We start from the raw sequence: 24,191 nt of genomic DNA, 5'->3' as shown, positions 1-24,191 counted from the left end.
AATAAACACACCTATTGCCTGTCCCACAGAAGTCCAAAACCTCTTCTTTTTTGCCTCTGGCACATCTCAGGAGCTGTTCTTTAACCTCTTTAAAGGTTAAAGGATGCTGCTTAACCTAGGAGCAGCTTATGTTGTATACAAGGATGAGAGGGAGCGTAGCTAAGCAGATGAGGTAGATATCCAGGATATGTGCAAGCAAACAGGATCTGATCCTGCAATCCTCCATCATGCTTTCATCCAAGCAATCAAACTGTATTAATTGGAAAGGCTTGGATGCTAAAACACTCCAAAAGGGTTACAGAACCAGGTACCTATCCTGTACTCACTGCATGCCCTCACTTCTTGCATTTGCAGCATGTGGTTAACTCCATTTCCTCTCCTGCATTCTCCTGCTCCAAATGTGTCCTGATTTGTCCTTATTCTAGTAAGAGAAGCAGCTTCTATTTCTCATTTCATTTTTGATTTATAGTCATGCTAACACATTTCCTGAGGGCTACTGACTTCATTTTATGGTTTCACTCTATCTGCATAAATCTGTCTTTATTTACTTTGCTAATAAATAGCCTCTACAATGAGATAGAGACAAAAAGGATTTAACCAGTTTGGGGACCAGTTCTTCTTCCTATATATTCCTACCCAGCTCCATCAATTCCTAATAAAAATACAGACTTTGCATTTTCTGGAGGCTTTAAAGCTCTATTTTTTTTTGTGTGTGTGAGTGTGCCAAATGTGAATTTAGAGGATATGCTAATGCCTAATGAATTTATTATTGTATTTTTTGCATCCTCAAATTATTTGCTTTAGTGGTGGACTTGGCAGCACTGGGTTAATGGTTGGGCTTGATGATCTTAAAGGTCTTTTTCAACCTAAGCAATTCCATGATTATGTCTTTAGCATTTGGGGAAAGCAAACACCTGAGAAGGTTACATAGCTGCTTGCTTGCTTTGCTTGATGTTTTAAGTCTGGTTTTGTTTCTTTTTAGGTGCTGGGAGGAAATAGTGGAGTCCCCATTCTGGTGGATCATTAAAACTCCTATTTTGGTGTCTATTTTGGTAAAGTATCAAGACATTCTGCTGGCTGCAGAGCCATCTTTAGTTCTAAGCGTGGAACGCGAAGGGGTATTGAGAAATGTTCTGTAAACGCCTGTGGGAAATGCACTGACATATAAAATCCCAGTGTGTGCTGAATGTCTGTCTTACAATGAAGAAACTGGACCTGAGCAAAGCCTTCAACACTGTCCCACACCACATCCTGGTCTCCAAACTGGTGACACATGGGTTTGATGGGTGGACCACAAGATGGATAAAGAACTGGCTTGATGGCTGCACCCAAAGAGTGGCTGTCAATGGCTCCATGTCCCAATGGAGGCCAGGGACAAGTGGAGTCCCTCAGGGCTCAGTCCTGGGACCAGTCTTGTTCAACATCTTTGTTGGTGCCATGGACAGAGGCATTGAGTGCAGCCTCAGCAAGTTTGCTGATGACACCAAGCTGTGTGGTGCAGCAGACAGGCTGGAGGCAAGGGATGCCATCCAGAGGGGCCTGGACAGGCTGGAGAGGGGGGTACAAGCCAACCTCATGAGGTTCAACAAGACCAAGTGCAGGGCCCTGCAGCTTGGTCAAGGCAATCCCAAGCACAAATCCAGGCTGGGCAGTGACTGGCTGGAAAGCAGCCCTGAGGAGAGGGACTTGGAGGTGCTGGTGGATGAGAAGCTCAAGCTGAGCTGTCAAGGTGCACTTGCAGCCCAGAAAGCCAACCAGAGCCTGGGCTGCATCAGGAGAAGTGTGGCCAGCAGGTCAAGGGAGGTGATTCTCCCCCTCTGCTCAGCTCTGCTGAGACCCCACCTGGAGTACTGCATCCAGTTCTGGAGCCTCTGTTACAAGAGGGATATGGACATGCTGGAAGGTGTCCAGAGAAGGGCCACCAGGATGATCAGAGGGCTGGAGCACCTCTGCTGTGAGCACAGACTGAAAGAGTTGGGACTGTTCAGTCTGGAGAAGAGAAGGCTCCGAGGTGACCTTCTTGTGGCTTTCCAGTATCTGAAGGGGGCTGCAAGAAAGCTGGGGAGGGACTTTTTAGGCTATCAGGTAGTGATAGGACTGGGGGGAATGGAATGAAGCTTGAAGTGGGGAGATTCAGACTGGAGGTGAGGAAGAAGTTCTTCCCCATGAGAGTGGTGAGAGCCTGGAATGGGTTGTCCAGGGAGGTGGCTGAGGCCCCATCCCTGGAGGTGTTTGCAGCCAGGCTGGATGAGGCTCTGGCCAGCCTGCTGTAGTGTGAGGTGTCCCTGCCCATGGCAGGGGGGTTGGAACTGGCTGATCCTTATGGTCCCTTCCAACCCTATGATTCTATGAGTGTCACCCTCCAAGATAAATATCTTCAACTTTAAACATTGACTATGGAAGGAGTTTGAGTGAGTAGGCAACACAGTGAAGCTCATTTGGTTTAATTTTAGCCACCTCCAACTCAGGCCACTCTGGTGCAGTAGTCAGGAGTGTATCTAGCCAGGGGAGGTTGAGGAACGTGGTTAAAGATCCAGGAAAAGCTCATCCTGTCTAATGAATTGGTGAGTGTCTAAATTAGATCAGATGAGTTGTGCCATGAATGGTTTTGTTTCTCCATGCATGACCATATGCAGAGCCCAGGATGACTTGTTCAGTTGTAGATGTCAACACTACGAAGTAAAATGGGATGAGTGCTGCCATAAATGTCTATGTAGATGAAAAGAGGTTAGATGAATTCCTCCAGATATTTGCCCCTTGCTATGGCATCCAGCACAAAGCTGGATTCCATCTATGGTGTTTTTAGAGTAAGTTCTTGAGAAGCTCAGCTGATTTCCAGGTAAATCAGTGGAAGTGCTTCACTCCTCCTCTGTATATGATCGATTCTGACCACAAAATCTATGACACTTCTGAGGAACTCTGGGTCCTTTCATCCTTGCTGAATATTGCATGCTTCCTCTGTCAGGAATCAACCCAAAACTTAGTGTTGAGGTTTCTTTAATGAAGGCAAGTAGGTGGGAAGGGAACAAAAAGAATGAGACAGGAACCAACCCAAATTTAAACAGAAATTAAATTCAACAGAAGTCTTTTCTTAGACACACACCCTTCTTATTCCTTTTATACAAAGATTTTTTTTCTGTATCACTTTTCATACAGGACTCCAAACTGAAAGTCTCTGAATAATTACATCTTACTCTGTTCACCTCCCTGAGGAGAAATACAGTACTTGGAAGGCACATCTCAAAATATTGATGTCATCGTAGAAAGCTATAGATAGTGTCTTCCATTTCTCAGGATACACTTTTTATCCAGAAATGCACCTTCCTCTCCTCAGATCAGTGAGCCTGTTTTTTCTGTTTGGCAAATAAATCATATTCCCATTGCCAAACAAAATTCACTCAGCAATTTCTGCTTTTCCTTCTGCAGATATCCTGTCACAAAGGGAGGGCATGATATGCTCTGGCTGATCAACAGTAGGCTTCTGCAGGGAGGAATGCAGCATTTTCTCCATATCCATGGGAATAAAGCATAGGTCGTAGTAGAAGGAAGAAACACATGTCTAAGATCTACAAGATCTATGAGATCTATAAGATTTATAAGATCTGTAAGATACATAAGGCATTAAGATACATGAGACATTAAGCACAGGGAGCAGATGAAATGCCTTTGATTGTACTCTAGGTTGAAAAATAAACTTCTCCAGTAGCTGATGGTCATATCTTCTATCATGCAATGTTAAGCCTCTCCTAAACACACTCCACCTGACTCACCACTGCCCTGTGCCCACGTTTGCTTTTGACTACTGCAAGCCAACACAGTCGGTACATATCTACTCCAATCTTACTTTCAGTGCTGCAGTTCATGTGCTAACACTGCTCATTAGAGTAATTGATTTAGATAATCCTGGTTGGAGCTGATGAATTTGACTTGCCACCGAGTCAGATGCAAACCATTTTTATAAGAAAATAAATATGAACCGAAACAATGATAAGTGGCATGGGATAGAGAAAAAGTGATCAAGCAATACATCATAACCAGGAAATGTAATTAATTTCCAGTCACTCATATTCTTTGAGTGAATGCCTAAATGAGAGATGTGCTTCAGTCTCCTTCATTCACCTGTTCTTAAGATAAATGTAGGAATGGCTGGAGGAAATGTTGCCGTCTGGTTTTGCAGGAAATCAGACTGGCTGCTTAACACAATCCCTTCCAAATCACTGCAAATCAGCATCATTTGTAGATTTGCTAGCCATGGGAGGATAAAGAAAGTGGTTGTGTGCCAAACTAGAATTAAATTAAGTCCATGGAAATCTGTCATATGTGGCATGAGTAACAGCATGATTCAATGGGTAAGAGCTTAAAGCAGTTAGATTTGCATTCAGTTCGTACCATCTACTACATACCATCAGGAAGTTACCATTCCTAGCTCTACTCTTTTGTTATTAAATAAGGTTTATATTGCTTGAGTGTCTTGGTGGAGCACTCTGAGGTTTTTTTTCCTGAGTGAAGAGCACCATCTAAAATGTATTAGCTGGACTCCTCTGGTCTAACATCCTAGGAGAGGACATTTTCTGCTGTGTTGATGAGGTCATCCCTTGCTATAAAAAAGGTCTCCAGCTTCTCTCCAGAGAAGACATGCCCCATAGCTTCGAGTAGAGGCCTGTTGAGTGGCTCCTGCTGTGTGTTTTGGTTTGGTTTCCTTGGCTCACCACCTCAGTCTCTGACACGCTCAGCAGCCGCTCCCCTGTCACCGTCTCCCGAGGGCTTTGACGTCCGTCGCTCCGCTCATTTCCCAAGGCTCTTTCCCCACTCTGTCGTCGGCACTGCCCCGCGCAGCAGGACGTCGTGCATAGCTGTGCTCTATGGGTTTGACATCATCATACTTGGGATGTATTGACACAAAGTCCCAAGCAGGCTGATGTCAGGCCCAAGATGGCTGCCACCCTGTGTCGGTTTACTATGTGCTCCCAGAGAGGGCTTCTCTGCTCATGGCTTTTTAACAACAGCTTGCTCCATGGCAAAAAATATTGCAGTGAAAGGATTTCCCTTCTAATGATTGGCTCTTTGCCCCAGGAAAAACACACTTTTTTTGGTGTTTGTTTGGTTTTTTTTTTCATTTTTCTCTCTTTCTCCTCATCCCAACAGGTGAACTTCATTCTCTTCATTTGCATCATTCGCATCTTAGTGCAGAAGTTGCACTCTCCAGACGTTGGGCACAACGAAACCAGCCAATATTCGTAAGTCCTGGACTCTTTCCACCGTGTTGTATGGGTTTGGGGGCAACCTGTTTGTCTCAGTTCATTGTTACCTCTGTCTGCACTGATCAGAATGAGGTATTTGTGAATTGCTTGAAGGCTATCAGATATCAGGAGCTGGGCCATTTGCAGGACATGTTTTATGTGAGTTTTATGACAGGTGAGGAGGTGTCTTCTGGGATTAATGATGAGAAAGGGAGAGCAACAATAATGACCATGAAACAAAATGGAATTTTTCTTAATATATTCTGAAGGCAGAGGGACTCTGATGGGGCTTGTTTTTTCTGAAACCTCCCTTTTTCCAAGGAGACATCTAGAAAATTAATACATTCAGGAGAATCCATGGTAACTTTTCCTTATGCTAAAGCATACCCCTAAAGCAGATTGGATTAATTCAACACAGTTCTCCTTGCTCTTCCAAAGGAGCACCCTCTCAGAAGTTTTGCTTGACATGTTACTTTTATTTCAGGGATAGAAGGTTAACCTTAATGGGGCTATTTATAAGCCTCTGCCTCAGTGGCTAAGACAGGTCTTAGTCATAGTATTCCAAGATTGCAGGAAATCTGCCTGTCTGCATGGATTTATTCTGGCTTCAATGCAAACAAAATAAAACTCCAGGCTGGCTCGTTTTTGACTCTTGGCCTAGTCCTAGCTCAGCAGACAATATAGAATCATAGAATCATAGAATCAACCAGGTTGGAAGAGATCTCCAAGATCATCCAGTCCAACCTATCACCCAGCCCTATCCAATCAACCAGACCATGGCACTGAGTGCCTCATCCAGGCTTCTCTTGAACATCTCCAGTGATGGTGACTCCACCACCTCCCTGGGCAGCACATTTCAATGGACAATCACCCTCTCTGTGAAGAACTTCCTCCTCACATCCAACCTAAACCTCCCCTGGCACAACTTGAAACTGTGTCCTCTTGTTCTGCTGCCTGGGAGAAGAGATCAACCCCCACATGCCTACAATCTCCCCTCAGGTAGTTGTAGACAGCCATGAGGTCCCCCCTGAGCCTCCTCTTCTGCAGGCTAAACACCCCCAGCTCCCTCAGCCTCTCCTCATAGGGTTTGTGTTCCAGACCCCTCCCCAGCTTCGTTGCCGTTCTCTGGACACATTCCAGTACCTCAACATCTCTCTTGAATTGAGGAGCCCAGAACTGGACACAGTACTCGAGGTGTGGCCTGACCAGAGCTGAGTACAGGGGAAGAATAACCTCCCTTGTCCTGCTGGCCACACTATTCCTGATACAGCCCAGTAGATAGATAGATAGATAGATTAGATAGATAGATAGATATCTCAGTATGGTCCTTAAGTACTGACCCACCATGGCTCTGAATTTTACTCTCTGCTGATGGTAAATTATGGATTTCATCTGCCTCAAGAACTTCTCCCATTTATGAAAGGAAACTTCAGCATTTGACCTTAACTTCGCCCACCAGCAGCCAAAGCCACTTGCCTCTTTTTCTCTCATCCTAACACGCCAACATTACCAGGCCCCATGCTTTCTATCACCTCTCTTTATGTCCTTCCAACTGGGCATTGTGTACCCCCAGGATTGCAACATCTTTGGCCAGGTACTTAGATTAAATCAGCATATTGAAATATGTTCCAGTGCTAAGCAGCAGCCTGGAGCAGTTGGCTCCCGTTCCGCTCAGCAGAAGTGCTGCCAAGACACATTGGAAGGGTAATGCCCAGATTACCTCAGAGGTCATGCTGGGCTTTGAGTTCATGACTTTTCACTTCACATTTTACAATGAAGTGGGAGCTGCCAGGAGGAGCTCTCTTTGCCTTATAAACAAATGCAGTACAGCCAGCACTTCTCTACACTGGCCTGCCAAGCAGGAGGTACTGCTGAAGTACAAATGATCTTCACATCTACAGTTCCTCACTTTCCTTCTCCACCTAGAAGAAAATCTCAGTCCCAGTATGGAATGAATCAGTTGATCATTTTTAGGTGTCCAAGCCGTGTGAGATACGACACAGAGCCACAAAAATGATCAGAAGGCTGAAACACCTCTCCTGTGAAGAAAGGCTGAAAGAGCTGGGATTGTTCAGGCTGGAGAAGAGAAGCTCCAGAGAGACCTTATTGTGGCCTTTTAGTACCTGAAGAGTGCTACAGGAAAGATGGGGAGGGACTTTTTAGCAGAGCCTGTTGTGTCAGGACAAGAGGTGATGGTTTAAAGTTAAAAGAAGGAAATTTGGGCTAGATGTAAGGAAGAAGTTTTTTTGTACAATGCAATAAGTGAGACCCTGGCCCAGATTGCCCAGAGAGGTGGGAGATATCCCATCCACGGAAATATTCCAGGCCAGGTTGTCTGGGGCTCTGAGCAACCTGCTCTAGTTGAAGATATCACTGTTCACTGCAAGACAGTTGGCCTAGATGACCTTTAAAGGTTCCTTCCAACCCAAAACATTCTATGATTCTATGGTTTGAGATACTTGCCTAGACTTTACACATAGGAGCCAGGACCTAGTGGGGACTTTTACACCCATACAGTGGCAACTGGCTACCATCCAGATTCTCTGGAACATCTGAAAGTCCCTGTTGAGTGTATTTATCTCAGTGGAACATGAGACACCACATTTGCCTATGAAAATGAACATCTAGTGTCCCAACCTGAAGGCTGGATCCCACCAGTGGGTGTCCTTAATGTGATCAGGTTGAGTGGAGAACACACCATCACAGTTCATCCTAACAAATCTGAGATGAATATATCTTAAACTAAAAACATCAGGGATCTCTCATTTGCATTTCTCCCTCCTTCTCTTGTTTATTTTGTATTGTTTATTGCATCAAACCCCTGGCAGGCTGACATGTTGACAGTGGTGGTGTTCAATTCCAACCAGTTCCAGTTTAGCTGCAGGCTGGATGTGCAGGTGTGCTTCAGACTCACTCATTAATGCTACAGGCAGGGAACTGGGCTTTAATGCATTGGACACTGTGACAACAAGTCTCCCAAAACAGTTTTCTGGAGATGACAGAGACATCTAAGAATGGGACAGCAGCATTTGAAGCTACTAAAAGTTGTTTTCTGCCACAGAAACCTTGAGCAAAATTCATCTCTTTACATTCTCTCCATGTTCAAAGATAAATCTTATCATTAGAGGTTTTCTGGGTAGCTTTTCCATCATCCATTCAAGAAGCACAACTGAAATGTTGATGTACTCTTGTCCACTCCCAAAGAGAGGAGAAGGTTCAGTTTATGACAGTGGAGATGTGTTGTCCATAAATTACTTGTCAACAAATATATCCATCTGAGAAGTGCAGCCCATGCAGTGAGTGGAATTAATGAGTGAAGATTCCAGCAGGTAGCTTTGACCAGCTTTGAACACTCTCCCAAGCATTTCTACCTCCTGCAGAGCCAGGCTTTAGCTTCCTCAGAGAAATTACACCATGACCCAGGAAGTTATACCTGCAAGTGAGGGATGTGGTGGGAAAGGCAAATTCATAGAATCATAGATTGCCAGGTTGGAAGGGACTTCAAGGATCATCTGGTCCAACCTTTCTTGGTAGTAGTATAGGTCAAATGAGATGGCCCAGCACTAGGCCATCCAGCAAATTGCTGGAAAGTTCCTTGGCTTCCTACAGACACTCATTTTGCCTGGCATGAGTTGTGCACAGATGCCTTTCAGTCAGCAGGTATCCCCTTGGGAACCACAGCCTCCAACCACAACCTCAATGTCAAGCTGTATTTGGGCCAGGCCCAGGAAAAGGTGCAAAGGTCTCCTGGGAGATACAGTGATGAGCATCATCTGCATAAAGCTGGCACATCAGCCTTCCCAGGGGGGTTATGCAGATGGCAAATAAATGAAGATGGTCTGAGAGGACTGAGCCTGATGAAGGGTTGGAAGTGAAGGGTTTGCAGATGGAGGAACAAATATTTCCAGCATCCCAGCCATAGCTTCAATTCCTCCAGAAGGGAAAGGGGGACATGGAAAGATGTGGGTCATCATGGGAGCCAAAACCACCAAAAGCATCCTTAAGCCCTTGACTTCATTTTATTTCCCTCAGTTATATTTTAGTAATGATTATACTTAATAAATTATAATTTCTTCATAATTAGACCTCTGATTAGCCAGCCTGATGCCATTAAGCACTAATACTGTTCATCCCCCTCCTTTGGAGACATTCTTTGTGCAGTAGCCTGCCATTATTCTGAGCTAAACATACCATTTCTCTCCCAGCAGCTGTAATTTTCAGCAATCCCAAGCAAACAAAGGCAGCACTAGATGATGATTTAGCTTGTAGAGATGCAAAAAGATCTCTGGTGGGAGGGGAAGAAGAGAGGAAGGAGAAAGAAATACCTCCATTGGAGTTCCTAGGAATAAAGATGTCACATTTTATGTTGTTGCCACATCTGAAATCAGCAGCCACCTGCAGGCTGTGGGCCAAGGGGAAATAGTCTGGTGTTGATTGTTCTACCTTAGCTGGAGGCATGTCAATATTTATATGAGAGCTGTTAATGAGGAGGGAAGCAAGGCTGTGGAAATGCTCCCAGCGTGGACCCTGGTTAGTCTGAACTGCCATACAATGACTGTCCCTAGCTGAGGATCCACTTCCAGGAGCCACTGCATCCCACCTAAGGTCATCCAAAGAATCCTGGGGAGGTGAAGCTGTAAGGAGTTATCTCAACACCCTCAGTTTCACTGTACCCCAGAGACTTCTTCCCTCTGGGCAAGGGCAGCCTCTTGATTCTGCCTTGCTCAAGACTGCTGCTGAAAGGCTGTAAGACCCTGGGGAGGGACTTTTTGGGGTGTCAGGTAATGATAGGACTGGGAGTAATGGAAAAAAAATAGAAATGGGTAGATTCAGATTGGATGTTAGGAAGAAATTCTTCCCCATGAGGGTGGTGAGACACTGGCACAGGTTGCCCAGGAAGGTGGTGGAAGCCTCATCCCTGGAGGTTTTTGCAGCCAGGCTGGATGTGGTTGTGAGCAACCTGCTGTAGTGTGAGGTGTCCCTGGCCATGGCATGGGGGTTGGAACTGGATGATCCTTGAGGTCCCTCCCAACCCTAACAATTCTCTGATTCTGTGTTCCCAGGACCTCATGGTAAAGTGGCCTATATCACATCTGCTAAGAACAAGCAAAGGCTCTTACCATGTATGACACAGGCCACACCATCATGATGTGCTGCAGCAAGTTAAAGTTTGGGGATTGCATGATGCAGGATTACTCATCAACTCACCCTTTAGCTCCTCTTTCTTCTCCCCTTGTGAACTGATGTTTGTCTTTCCAACAGGCGGCTGGCCAAGTCCACCTTGCTGCTGATCCCTCTCTTTGGCATTCACTACATCATGTTTGCTTTCTTCCCTGACAATTTCAAAGCAGAAGTTAAGCTGGTCTTTGAGCTCGTGGTTGGGTCATTCCAGGTAAGCCACCCTTTGGGCCATCACTAGATGGGAGAGAGGGAGAAGTCAGCAGGGAGAAGTCAGCAGGGAGAAGTGTTACAAGCTGGACAAGGGAACAAGCAAACATGTGAGCTGAGTTTTCCCTGGATATGCCCAATACTACTCTTAGACCTTTGGTGAAAAAGCTCCTCACCCCAGTTTGGCCACTATGGAAGACAGTTTGATACTTTCCCTCCTGGAATTCCAGAAGGAGATTCTCTCTCACCTCATTTTTGGCACATAAGAAGAGAATGTACCTCTATAAGTTAGTCACCCTGGGAAGTTTTGTACTTAAGGGAGAAAAATTAGCATCTCAGTGAAGTTTATGTTTTATTGACATGGTGTATGACGAGCTAGATCAGCTTTGGGAGCAGTGTTTCTGAACGTTACTGAAGCCTAGTCAGTTGACATGCATGAACTTTCTCCTCTGTTAATAAGCCAAGTCATGCCTGTAGATCCTGCTCAAGCAGGATTCCAGTTCATTGTCATAGGAGGCAGGTTCTGCATGATGATGCGTCATGGGGCTGTCCTCCATATGAATCTTTAGGAAGCCTTGATGGAGTTTGCTTCTTAGACCCTCCCACATGCTTCACTTCAGCCAGTGCCCATGCTGGGCTGTTAACCTCAGCCCTGAGCTTGCATGAGAAGAAGCTCTTACTGATGTATTTCATCACATTGAATCCATCCACTACTCAGCTCTAGCCCTTTTGTGTTCTCACAGCCTGCAGGCAGGATCCCTTGGTCACCATGTACCATACCTGTGTCAGTGCCATCCTTCACTGAGTAGTGAATGAGTTCATGTCCCTGCCTACAGCATCATCACTCCACATCTGGCATCTCTTATGAGGGAGACAAATGGAGCAGCTGAGGAAGCTGGGGTTGGTTAGCCTGGAGAAGAGGAGGCTTAGGGGAGATCTTGTTGCCATCTGCAGCTACCTGAAAGGAGGTCATAGCTAGATGGGGATTGGTCTCTTCTCCCAGGCAGCCAGTGACAGAAGGAGAGGACACAGTCTCAAGCTGCACCAGGGGAGGTTTGGGCTGGATATGAGGAAGAAATTCTTCCCAGAAAGAGAAATTGGCCATTGGGATGTGCTGCCCAAGGAGGTGGTGGAGTCACCATCCCTGGAAGTGTTTAAAATAAGACTGGATGAGGCACTTAGTGCCATGGGTTAGTTGATTAGATGGTGCTGGGTGATAGGTTGGACTGGATGATCTCAAAGGCCTTTCCAACCTGGTTAATTCTGTGAAATGGATCTGTACTCACTTGGGAGTGTAGTGTCTTTAAGTTGTCTTTAGTGTTTGCAACCAGGAAGGCTAGAGAGGATTGTTTGACTGTGTGCAGTGAAAGCTGGCATTCTCAAAAATGAGGTGTCCCTGCAGGGCAGGTGGGAAAGAAACACTTTAGCCCCACATCATGTCTAAGATCATTCTGGCCTTGATGATGCAGTAGTGAGCATATTTAGATCTCCCCAGCTTCAGCTGGAAAGACCATGGAGGAAAATTTGATCTAGTATCCCATCCAGTTCTCTCCAGTGCCCCAGTTTGAATGACCAAGTGCCCTTCAGAGTTAAAGCTGTCTACTGGTGGCTTCAAACACCAATCTGCAGCAAACTTTGAACTAAAACACACACATCTGCTGCAAGGTACTTTAACTAAGCTTTCCCTGCTGCTTTTATAGGGAAAATGCAATCAAGTGACTTCTAGGAGGCACCTTTCAGTGCCCCAGGAGTTATACTCTTCTGAGAGGTGCTAAAAGCCTGTTCTCTCCTTCTCCCTAGGGATTTGTGGTGGCTGTGCTCTACTGCTTCCTCAATGGAGAGGTAAGACCAACAGCATTTGCAGCTATTGAATACTTGTGGAGAGTTGATTGAGAGGTGTCCCATTCCTGACATTACCATACTGAGGGGGAAACATTCAAGTCAAACCTCTGACTCCAGCAAAACAACTCAACCATGGACCTGAGAGTTTATACCACCATTAAAGAAACATATTATGACTTTTTGTGTTGTATTGCTGCTGCTGAATCCACCATGAGGCAGAATCAAGAGAGCTCTGATCTAAAAGGACTACCTTCAGCAGGCAAGGATAGAGCCCATCTTCTCAGCCCTGCTCATGCTTAACACCTCAACGTGTTACACCTCCACAGAATCAGACTGACTGTCAAGATGGGGGCTCATTAGTGCAGTGGTATTGGTGTACCATGCTCCATCTGCCTGCAAGGAATTCAGCAGGGACTGATTAAACCTGTATCACAGAGGCCATAGTAGATGTGGGCAACTGAAAACTTGGATCTGCTTGGAGCTGGAGCACTCTCAGCTCAATAAACTGAGCACGGACAAGAAGCAGCTGTCATCTGGGTTTGCTTTCCAGCTTCCCAGGGAGAGAAAAAGTGTCCAGAATCACAATTTGCTCTCTTGGAGCTCTGATGCTGCTTTTGTGTACCTCACACAGGGCAGCTTGCCCAGCTCCAGCAGAGACCTTTGCCTGTGAGCCTGTGTGGAGCAGGGCAGGGCCACCAAACTTATGAATGATCCAAAGCTCATATTGGCGTTGATGTGACTTGTTAGACACAGAGTAGTGCCAGGCAAACATATTCCTACCTTACAGGCATTGATCTTGTCTTTGCCACATTTCCAGTCCAGGAGTTTGCATCCTGGTGTGCTGTTCCAGCTTGCTGATCCCAGAGACCCTCAAACAGAGCTGGTTTATCTAATTCACACTGTTACCTAAAAATTTGGACTGGAAGGCTGCAAGAAGAGACAGGGAGAGTGGCCAGAATTGTTCAGGTATTGAATCTGCACAGTATAAACCAGCCCATGTCTGTAAACTCCCTGAGCAGGAACTAGTAGCATCTACCAAAAAACCCCACAGCTGTATTGACAGCTTTGCAAAGAAGTTATGGTTAAATCAGTTGTATCTGGACAACATAAACAAACAAACAAACAAAAACCACAGCAGTGTTAAAAATAATCTTAACTATGCTCACTAAGTGTAGAATATATTGCCATTAAAGTTAAGTAGAATCATAGAATGGTTTGAACTGGAAGGAACCTTTCAAGGTCATCTAATCCAAACCCCTTGCAATGAGCAGGGGCACATTGCTCAGAGCTGCATCCAACCACTCTTGGAATGTTTCCAGGGGTGAGGGAAGTAGCCAGGCACCTTGGCTGTCCCAGATAAGAAATTCTCTGTGCTCTCCTTTCTGCTGCAGCTCAGGGATTTCAGCTGTTGTTGTTCACTCACTGTCTGGATTGTCACCTCTCTTCTGTGTGGCTAAAAGTTCTGGTTGGGTTGTGTTTAGTGACCTTAATAAACAAATCCTTGGCCCCTTGGCAGGAGGGTCAGCTGTGGCTGCTCACACAACCAAGTCAGAGCAGTAGGAGGTGCTCCCCTGTGCTGACACTTTTGTCTTTCCACCACCTAGGTCCAAGCGGAACTGAAGCGCAAGTGGCGGAGGTGGCACCTGGAACGGTTCCTGGGCTCGGACATGAAGTATCACCACCCTTCCTTAGGCAGCAATGGAACTAACTTCAGCACCCAGATCTCCATGCTGACCAAGTGCTCACCAAAGACACGCCGGTGCTCTGGCTTCCAGGCTGAATTCTCGCTGGTGTGATGGGTAGAGGCTCTCCAGCCGCTGGACACCCAAGAGAAACACTGCGAGACAGAGGGATTCAGTGATCCGATGACAAACCCTTGTGAAATGACACTCTCCACATGAGCCAACAGAGGACACACAACTGGAAAAGCCTCTGGCATCCAGGACGAGATCAGACAAGCTGAGAGGCAGAGAAATACTTTTCCTCTTTCCAGACCTTCAGCTCTGAAGTTTCAAGCCCTCAGGGGTTGATAACACTGAGTAAAGGTCCCATTCACTTGAGGAAAGCCTGGGAGATCCTGATGTGTCATACATAATGAAGTATGGGGGGTGAGGGAGGGGAGAGCCTGAGTCCTTGGTGGCTTTACCAGAACTGGCATCTCTGACACAGATCATTTGCACTTTTGAATAAATGAGCCAGTAAAGGAGAGAGGGAGGCAAGAAGCAGGAAAAAAAAATGACTGTGCCAAATCTATGAATGTGCCAAAAGTCTCAATGATAAGAGGTGGCAATAAGGCACCAAAGGCAGACTTGGGGTCATGGGGAGAAGGGACAGGAGTAACAGGAGCAGGAAGGGGAGAGGCCAGCACGTGGTCCCTGCCTCTGCTTTTTACACGTGAAGATGAAGCTGCAGTCCAGGAAAGCCCCTCAGAGGATTCTGCAGTAAGTTGTGCTAATTGCCCACCATCCTTGTTAGCAAAAGCTTTCCAAGCACTTTGGGTGCCCTCTGGAAAAGCAGGTGGCTGAGAAGGGGCAGCTTGAATGCCCTTCTCTGTGCTGTGCTCATGACACTGTGTTGTGTTTGGTTGTTTTCAAGGAGCAGGACACTTGATTTGCATGTATAAAAACCAGGTACAGGTGCCAAAAAGCAGAGCACAGCTGGGGTGTTTCTTCTTTTGAAGTCCACCCAGAGATCTTGGTGCATGAGGGATCAGGGGAATACAATTGGTCTGTAATTCATTTGCACTTGCTTAGCACACACTGCCAGGAAAGGGAGATGTAGAACCCTGCTTCAATCCTTAATTGAATCAGACCTGCTGTGGAGGAGCCACTCTCCAGATGAAAGAAAATTAGTGTCCCAGCAGCAAGCAGAATGGCTTTCATCAGGACCAGGTTGTCTCAGCATGTAACTGGCACTCCTGGGAGTCGGGAAGGAGTGAAGGAGATACCTTCAGCTTTTGCAGACAGCTTTCCTCCTCCGATGAAGGCGTTGGGAGATCTTTAAGATGTGGATGTGTCCTGTACCTCCTTTACTTTGCTTCCACATAGGAGCAATCCCTACTTGAGGAACACACAGAGATCCTGTTAAAACCACAGGAGCTGCTATTTTATTCTTTTCCTTTCTTGGTGGAAGGGTGAAGGAAAAGTGTGAAACCAAATCCTGCTCAGACATGCCAGGCTGGCAGTTTGCAGGGCATCACAGGCAGCTCATGCTCCAGGTACGCATTTGAGACAATCCCCCACAGTCCCAAACTCAGGCAAAAAACAGACAATTAGAAGACTGAACAACAAGAAGAAGTTCTTTGGACATTAGAAAGAAGTTTCTTCTTTTACTTTGAAAAGTGGTGGAACACTGGAACAGGTTGCTCAGGGAGGTGGTGGAGAGCCCATCCCTGGAGCCATTCAAGATCAGGCTTGATGGGGCTCTGAGCAACCTGATCTAGTTGAAGATGCCCCTGCTGACTGCAAGAAGGTTGGACTAGGGGAGCTTTAAAGGTCCCTTCCAACTCAATGCATTCTATGATTCTATAACAGACAAGACAAGGGTGCAGGTATGCATGTTTGAGTCCCACCCAACTGCATCACTTGGGGTTGCAGCAGTTTTACACTGGGTGTGGGAAATCCCTGTCCAGCTGACATGTAAACTCTTCAAGCACTGGAACAGGCTGCCCAAGGAAGCCAACATCTCTGGAGATATTCAAAAACCATGTAGATATGGCACTTTGGGACATGGTTTGCTGGTCATGGTGGTGTTGGGTTGATATTTGGACTTGATCTTAGAGGTTCTAATAATTGGGCTGCTGTCATCCTACTGTAATGCATCATAGCTCTCTCCTCATGAAGGAGAGTTTAGGTCACCAAAGTACCTGGACAGGAAGGTGGACTCCTTGTTCAGAGGTCAGAGATCTCAATTTAGGCACCAGGTACTAACAGCACCTGGACTTCTTTTTCTTCATAATGAAATGTAGTTCTCTGAAGCATCTTTAACTTGGTCAGTTTGGGATTTGTTCTGCTTGCTTGCTTGCTTGCCTTTAAGCGTCTGTGATTCATTGCCAACAAACGACACGGAGCACAAGAGGAGAGCTGAAGGTCTGGACATCCAGTTCTTTTCTCAGTTCTGGGAGGGTGGTTGTTCCATGCTGTAACCATCCCCAGAGCTTTATCTGTTATCATCTGAGCTCAATCCTTCCTGAATAATTCTCCACATGTGAGACTGAGAATAGCATAAAAGACCGCAGTTCATAAGAGCATGAGATACTCTGGTACAACTGGGAAGGGTAGACTTCAGGTCATGAATTTTCAGTCAGCTAAGTCAGATGCTGCCACAGTGGATACCCAGCCTGCAAAAACCTAAGAGGATAGATAGATCTTGTGAAGATAGTCATAATGAGCTGCATGGTCCTGGAATTCAAATGTTGACAAGATCCCAGGCTAGCTAGGTGCAAATCATCTTTGTTCTGGCTCCATTACACTGAAGCTGTACCATTAGCACTTAGAATCCAACACTGATGTGCCAGAAGGTCACTGAAGCCCTCTCTTAGCAGTTCCCAAATCCCCCAAATCCAGAGAATTAGATGCTTGAAGTGTCCCCATGTTGCTTGCATTTTCAGTGCCCTTATGCCATGCCACCCCAGGAACAAGGTCCCATGGAAATATCCATGAGGTCCTCAGAAGAAAGGACCCTCTTTGTGTTTGGTGCTGCTGTCACCCTGAGGAGTGCTTTCAGACCTGGATTAGGCTTCACACAGAAGATACTGGAGAAGTCCCCACCAGTCCCACCAATTCTTCTGTGCAAGCTTTTGGCTTAGCTATGCATTTCATAAGGTGAATGACTACTTGCAAGAAAGCCCAGAAGAAGCAAGGGAAAGCTTACTTTCAGCTTCTAAGTTTTTCCATTTGGTGTAAAATGCTTCTTCTCAGTGGTTCAGAGTTTGTAAGCAACATCTGTCTGGGTGACATTTGACTGATCATTTGATTTGCCAAGTCATTCACTCTCTTTATCTATACTGGTGGCTATTGTGCCCCCCATAAAAGTGATGGGCTGCAGAGAAGCTCTGCCTAGTCTTGATAATGCATCCATTGAGGTGCCTAAAATGTGAACTTAAATCCCAGGCCCCAGAGAAGCAAAGGAGGGGTTTGGGCCACTGAGTGTAAATGCAGCACCATCACCAGCAACCTTGTGAGATGTGAGGGAGACCCTTCCCACCAGGTTTAGGCAGCACCACTGGTAAAAGATCCATGAGCAGTGACTAGCCTTGTGCATTTTCACTCTGTTCTTCTTCACCTCCCTTTCCCCCTTCCTGTGCTTGCAGCTCCATTTGCAGGAGGGACCTTCTGCTTCCCATTTCCAGCTTCTATTCCATGTCAGCCCTATGCAAACCTGTGCCAGTATCAACCATATGTCACAGGCAGCAGGGATGGGCTTGCCTTATAGAGACATGACAGGGAACAATTTGCCTGGTTATTTACTGATGCCACAGGGCCTTCTGCAGCCCTTGGGGTGCACCAGCAGACTTCTCTACGCAGGAGCCTTCAGATAGGATGTGGCTTGAACTGAGGGGCTCCTTCAGAAGATGTTGACTTACATTAACATGCCAGGAGCAGTGCCTCCAGGCATCTTCCCTGCAATTATTTCATCACCCAATGTGCAGCCACATCACCATTATGTTGTCAAGGGTGTTTGAGTGTGCTGAGTGTACCTGCTGTGACAGGCATGGCAATATTCATGATGCAGGCAGAGCAGAGCTACCAGCCCAGCTGCCTTGGCCTCATATTTCAGGAGATCAGAGGAGTCAGTGTGAAATCAGAGCTTTTCACTCTGGGGATATGAGCAATCAAGTGAACAATGACATTTGGATCAAGCTGTCATTTAGCTGGCTTAGCACAGGAATTTGGACTGATTGTCTGGACTCCTCTGCTCTGTTTCTCATCCAACTCATCAATAAAATGGAGCTCTAGGACTTCAGTGCAACCCAAACTGCAAGCCCAAACCCAAACAACCCAAACTGCCCTGTCCTTGTGCAGAACACACTAGGTGGTGCTCAGGCCTGGTGCTGCTGCTCAGGACACACCAGTCTGACCCCCTTCCCCCTGCTGGAAGACAGGATTGACTCCAGTGGAAGCACCTACATTAATTTTCTGCAAAATAAAATTGAGAGGCATACTTGGCTGAGGCATATTTGGCTGAGACAGACTTTTGGATGTGGTTGGAGATCATGAATTTAGATATGAGAACTCTATTCAGAAATCAATACAAAGTCTGATCCCCCTTGCACCAAGCAGTTCACTTCAGTGACTCCTGAATTACACCAGCATGAAACTTCTTGTGGCCTTTCAGTACTTAAAGGAGCCTACAAGAAAGATGGGGACAATCTTTTGTGTCAGGGCCTGTTGTGACAGGACAAGGGGTGATGGTTTAAACCAAAAGAGGGAGGTTGAGATTAGAGGAAGAGATTTTTTTTTTTTCCAGTGAGGATGGTGAAACACTAACCCAGGTTGTCCAAAGAGGTGGGAGATGTCCCATCCCTGGAACCATTCCAGGTCAGATTATCTGGGGCTGTGAGCAACCTGCTCTAGTGGGAGATGTCCCTGCTGACTGCAGAGGAGTTGGACTGGATGACTTTTATAGGTCCATTCCCACCCAAACCATTCTATGGTTCTATAAAACTGGAATTTACCTTTAGAATAATCTCTTTTTCTTCAGCCTGGAACTTTTTAATCTCTTTTTATACCAGTGAGACATCAACCCCCTCCTGTGAATGAGTCACTCTATGATTAAACTATGAATCAGTTATTAATAAGTATGAAACAATTAAAATATCTGTTATTTTCTCAAGGTCTGCAGGTGCAAGGGTCAATGCTAACATCAGACTGTAGATAATTATCATCAGCTGGGACCTGTATTGCTCTGTGACCCACCTATAAGCAACAAGAAATGAGAGGAGGACCATGAGAGGGTTTCAAAAAGAGCAGAGAACTGCTTCTAGGCCATTGCAGAATTTCAGGGCATTCACTTGAAACTAGGTTTGAAAATCAGCATTGTTAGTGGAGTTATGGAATGAAAAAAGGATCCCACAGCAGAAAGAATATCTAAATTATTTGGGTTTATTTGAATTTGGTTTATTTTATTTTATTTGTAATTTTATTTTATTTGTAATTTTATTTTATTTGTAATTTTATTTTAGATTTTTTTTTTTTTACTGTATTTTATTTTTTCTGCCTGGGAAGCAGTTGTATTTTCCTCAATGTAGGTGTTGCTGGTGAACATTAACTAATCACCATTAACTAATCACCATTAACTAATTAGTGCATTAACTAATCAGTGCATTAACTAATCAGCAAATTTATGTCTCTCTCAAGCATTCCATTTGATCCCTATTCATCACAGAAGCAATGGGACATGGTGGTAACTGTCCCAGGGCTGTAGAAGTGAAGGGATTGAACCCAAATCTCTGCTCCAGTCTGATGGGAATCCAGGGAGAGATGTACCTGCTGAGTAACAAAAGGCTGCCAGTAGATTGGGAAAAGCAAGATGAATTCCCAAAGGAAGTTCAGCAGTGAGCAGCACTTGGCTCCATGGCAGGGATTAAAGGGGTTGGTGGGATTGGTTTGTCTCCATTCCTTCCATCTTCAGTGTTAAAACAGGGCAAGTCCCCAGTGGGTTTCTGCAGGAAATGTGAAATATTTTCAGACTAAAAGGGAATCTCTCAAACTGGGAAATGCCAGTCCATGTCCTGGTGAAGCTTATTTCATTCTGTCTGCACCAGTCCAGCTTGCTCTGATAAATGGGCTGTGGAAATCTCTGTGGTATCAGAAACAAGGAGTCTGCCAGGCACTCTCTCTTCTCTGGCAGATGAACCAAGGTTTAACACCAAAGCCCATGTAAAACATGCTTCCTCCCCTCTGTTCTGAGCCACTCTGCTTTCAGGCAGGGTGTGTGGCTGAAGAAAAGATCTTGACTAGGGTGTTGGCACAGCCCTCTGCTTCCTCCCAAGGCATCCCTGCACCAATCAATGTGCCAAGCTCTTGGAGACAAGGACTGAATTCCTGAGCTCCCTGGCTCACAATGCAACTTTGCACTTTTCACACAGGGATGCTTATGGTGGCAAGGACCAAAACGCTTCTTGATTGAAGATGAGGCTCAGAGAGCTGGAGGCCAAGCTCTTGGCCTTGCATACAGCCCTATCAATTTGGAATGACTCTGCTGGTATCGCTCTGGAACTAAACTGATGTAACAGGAAAGAGAACGAAGTCCCAGCCTGGTGCATGGAGTCAGCTGCCCCAAAATCCAGAACAGCATGGATTTCAAACCATTTTCTCTCAGTCAGTCAACTTTTCCCCCTGTCTCCAAACTCCATATTGACACACGAGTCTGATGAGGTATAATTACAGTGACTGATTTTGCTATTTCCCCTGGAGATCTGTATGGTTGTAAACCATGGCTTTTAGGAATTAGGAGGCTTCTGGGCCCGTGGACCATCTCTTCCACCTCCTACTGTCTGAATGTCCTAGCTCCCTGTTTGCTTGCATGGTGCTGTGATACATACTGAAGAGCCCTGGCTTGGAAACCTCAGCTATTTCTAGCATACTGTGAAATCACAGAGAAAAAGACAGAAACATTGTGACTGGAAACTACATAAGAGATCTGTAAGGGAAATAATATCCATTTGGGTTTTGAGGGTCAAGCCTTGAGGACAAATGTCTTGGCATCAGCAGAGCACTAGTGTTTTATAACCCAGTTTTGAGGATTTTGTACATCTGTATATAGAGGAAATCTGAACAGCAGCTAAAAAAAAAAAATAAACCCACCACACTTTTGATACTCTGATGATGATAAATTAACTTTCAACAGGCACTTTGGAATTCCAAAGGGGATTTTTTTTTCAGGCTGTGTTTCAAACACCTCAAGTTGTTGTTCAGTATCTGGTGCCAAACTGACTCTTCTCACTCAAACTGTGAGCTCCTCTGCTCTGCCCTCCTGTAAATAGGCTTTGACAGCAAAGAGTGATGGAAACTGGCTGTGAACAGAGGATCACTCTCTGTGGGCTCTATGTACCTAGGTGCTTGTGATGTATTCTTCATGCCAGTGAGAACAGGCCTGCTTGCTCAGCACAGGTGAAATCTCTGCCTTCTTTCATGGCCTTTTGCCTGATGTTATTTATTTTGTTCTGACTCTGTACATATGCAAGGAATTGGCTACTTCTTTTTTGTTTGTTTGTTTGTTTCTTTGTTTTCTCCTTTGTATTTGGTACATCTCCTTGATTCAGAGGAGGTTCTTCTCTGTGGTTGACACTGCTGAAAACAAGCAATAAAACCATTGTGAAGACATTGTGTCTAAGACATTCCAGCTGATACTTCTATTTTTTTTTCTCAGTCCTGAGGAAGACACAGAGAGGAGGAAACACAAAGGAGAAGGTAATAAACTGGTTAAGGTGGTTGCCTAGTTAGGCATGATGAAATTAAGGGGGCCTTCAAGAAAGCTGGGGAGGGATTTTTTAGGGTGTCAGATAATGATAGGACTGGGGGGAATGGAAAAAAATAGAAATGGGTAGATTCAGATTGGATGTTAGGAAGAAATTCTTCCACATGAGGGTGGTGAGATACTGGAACAGGTTGCCCAGGGAGGTGGTGGAAGTCTCATCCCTGGAGGTTTCTAAGGCCAGGCTGGATGTGGCTGTGAGCAGCCTGCTGTAGTGTGAGGTGTCCCTGCCCATGGCAGGGGGGTTGGAACTGGATGATCCTTGAGGACCCTTCCTACCCTGACAATTCTCTGATTCTATGATCTCATAATTTGTAAGGTTATCCAGATAAACCAAATCACTATCAAATCTGGAGACCTCTACTCCTCACCCAGAACTGAACCCAGGATTTGAGGTGTGGCCTCCCCAGTGCTCAGTGCAGGTGGACAATCACTTCCCCAGTCCTCCTGGCCACACTATTTTTGATAACACTCTGCCTGCAGCTCTTACCTCCAGACCCTTGACCCACCCCACCTCACTACTGTACCTGCATACCACCTGCATCTGCAAACACAATCTCTCTGACTCAAGCAGTAATTATATGAGTGATTAACAGCTTGCATGGACAAAGGGAAGCACAACAACTGAGACTGGAGCTAAACATCCTGCTGCTTGGGTGTTGCTTTAGATTGCCTTTGGGACAGAATTCAAGTTAGTCCTCTGAAGGTGTTTATCTACCTCAAAAGGAAAGCCTTGATTTTCGGAAGTGCAGGGTTCATTGGAATTTTTTTTTAAATGCAGAAGACAAATTTGTTTACTTAAATCTCTTCACATACTCTCTAAGCTGAAAGTAGCTCTCTCCATGGAAAGAAGTAGGCTGGTGTTTGCACATGGATTTTGCAAAGCCTCCAGATCTCTGCTAGTTGAGTCCAAGTCATTAGCAAGGCATTTAAATTAGCACTGCTTTCAGGCACAGGGCTATTGAGACTTCCAGACTATGCCTTTCCATTCCTACTGCATGAAGCTGGTGGTGCATGAACTTGGCTCTATCTCTGCCTCCTCCAGACACTGCGTGTGCCAAGCTCTGGCATCCTGTACACTAGTCCCTGTAGCAGCAGACACAGCAGCAGTGCTCAGCTTGTGGGGTCTGCATGCACATCCCTGGCAGCTTTCTCACCTTGCAAGGTGCCCAGATACCTCCTGAGCCTTGGATGGTGACCTAAAACATGCATCTACCTGTGCATGATAGGATAAGGGACAATGGCTTTAAACTAGAGCAGGGTAGATTTAGAGTAGACATTAGGGAGAAGTTCTTCACTATGAGGGTACTGAGACCCTGGAACAGGCTGCCCAGAGAAGTTGTGGATACCTCATCCCTGGAAGTGTTCAAGCTCAGGTTGGATGAGTCTTTGAGCAACCTGGTCTAGTGGGAGGTAACCTCCTAGTAACAGGAGAGTTAGAACTAGATGATCATTAAGATCCCTTCCAATTTGAGCCATTCTGTGAGTCCGTAATTCTGTGTCTGTGTTTCACCCTTGCTGGGTGCCCAGTTTAGCACCACCTTTTCAGGTCTTTATTGCTCACAACACAGCCTGAGCCTTCCTGTCCCCTATGTTGGGGACATGCCTAGCAGGCAACAACAAGTGAGCAATAATTAGTCATCTAAAATTGATCACAGGGAGAGGTCAATGAGCTTTTCCTTGTCCACAGGGCTAGTACCACAGCTCACCCCATTTGAAGCTGATTTACACTCACTGTTCACTCTCTTGAGAAAGGCCAAAGCTACAATGAGGGGTGACAAGTTTTTGCTGTGTGCCCCTCTTTCCTGCATTTAAAAACAAAGAGCCTGATGCTCTGGGCCATTCTGAGAAGCAAATATGTTGCATGCTGACTTCCACTGAATCCTTCTGTGGATTACATCAGAAGCAGAGGATGCAAGGGCTGGGGAAAGAGAAGATCAGCCAGTTGGATTGATTCTGTGTCTAGAGAGGTGATGATAATCACACACTGCCAAAAAAATGTCTTCTATATCAGGAACTCCAATCACTTCCCAGGAATTGATTTGTGTGAGTGCCTTTGATGAAGGTCACCCAAGAAGTGTGAGGCATCTTCATTCCCTTCGATGTCCTCTGAGCAAGAAATTGATTTGTGTGAGTGCCTTTGATGAAGGTCACCTAAGAAGTGGGAGGCATCTTCATTCCCTTCGATGTCCTCTAAGCAAGAGCCACCCCTCCTGGGTGACTGTGAGGGCAGCATGGCTTTCC

At 45.6% G+C, this 24,191-nt stretch overlaps 1 protein-coding gene across 1 annotated transcript in view; it reads left to right on the top strand.

Annotated features, from left to right (window-relative positions):
- Positions 1–14,266, top strand: part of VIPR1 (vasoactive intestinal peptide receptor 1) — a 98,904-nt gene extending 84,638 nt beyond the window's left edge. Inside the window, exons 9-13 of the mRNA XM_054389955.1 lie at positions 983–1,052; positions 5,146–5,237; positions 10,503–10,632; positions 12,429–12,470; positions 14,075–14,266. Coding sequence (XP_054245930.1) covers positions 983–1,052; positions 5,146–5,237; positions 10,503–10,632; positions 12,429–12,470; positions 14,075–14,266 — 526 coding nt within the window. The remainder of the gene's footprint in view (positions 1–982; positions 1,053–5,145; positions 5,238–10,502; positions 10,633–12,428; positions 12,471–14,074) is intronic.
- Positions 14,267–24,191: the final 9,925 nt, after the last annotated feature.

This window comes from Indicator indicator, chromosome 20 (assembly GCF_027791375.1).
Source record: "Indicator indicator isolate 239-I01 chromosome 20, UM_Iind_1.1, whole genome shotgun sequence".
Lineage (NCBI taxonomy): Eukaryota > Metazoa > Chordata > Aves > Piciformes > Indicatoridae > Indicator > Indicator indicator.
The sequence above is the reverse complement of the archived record's forward strand: the minus strand, read 5'-3'. Positions and strand labels throughout refer to the sequence as shown.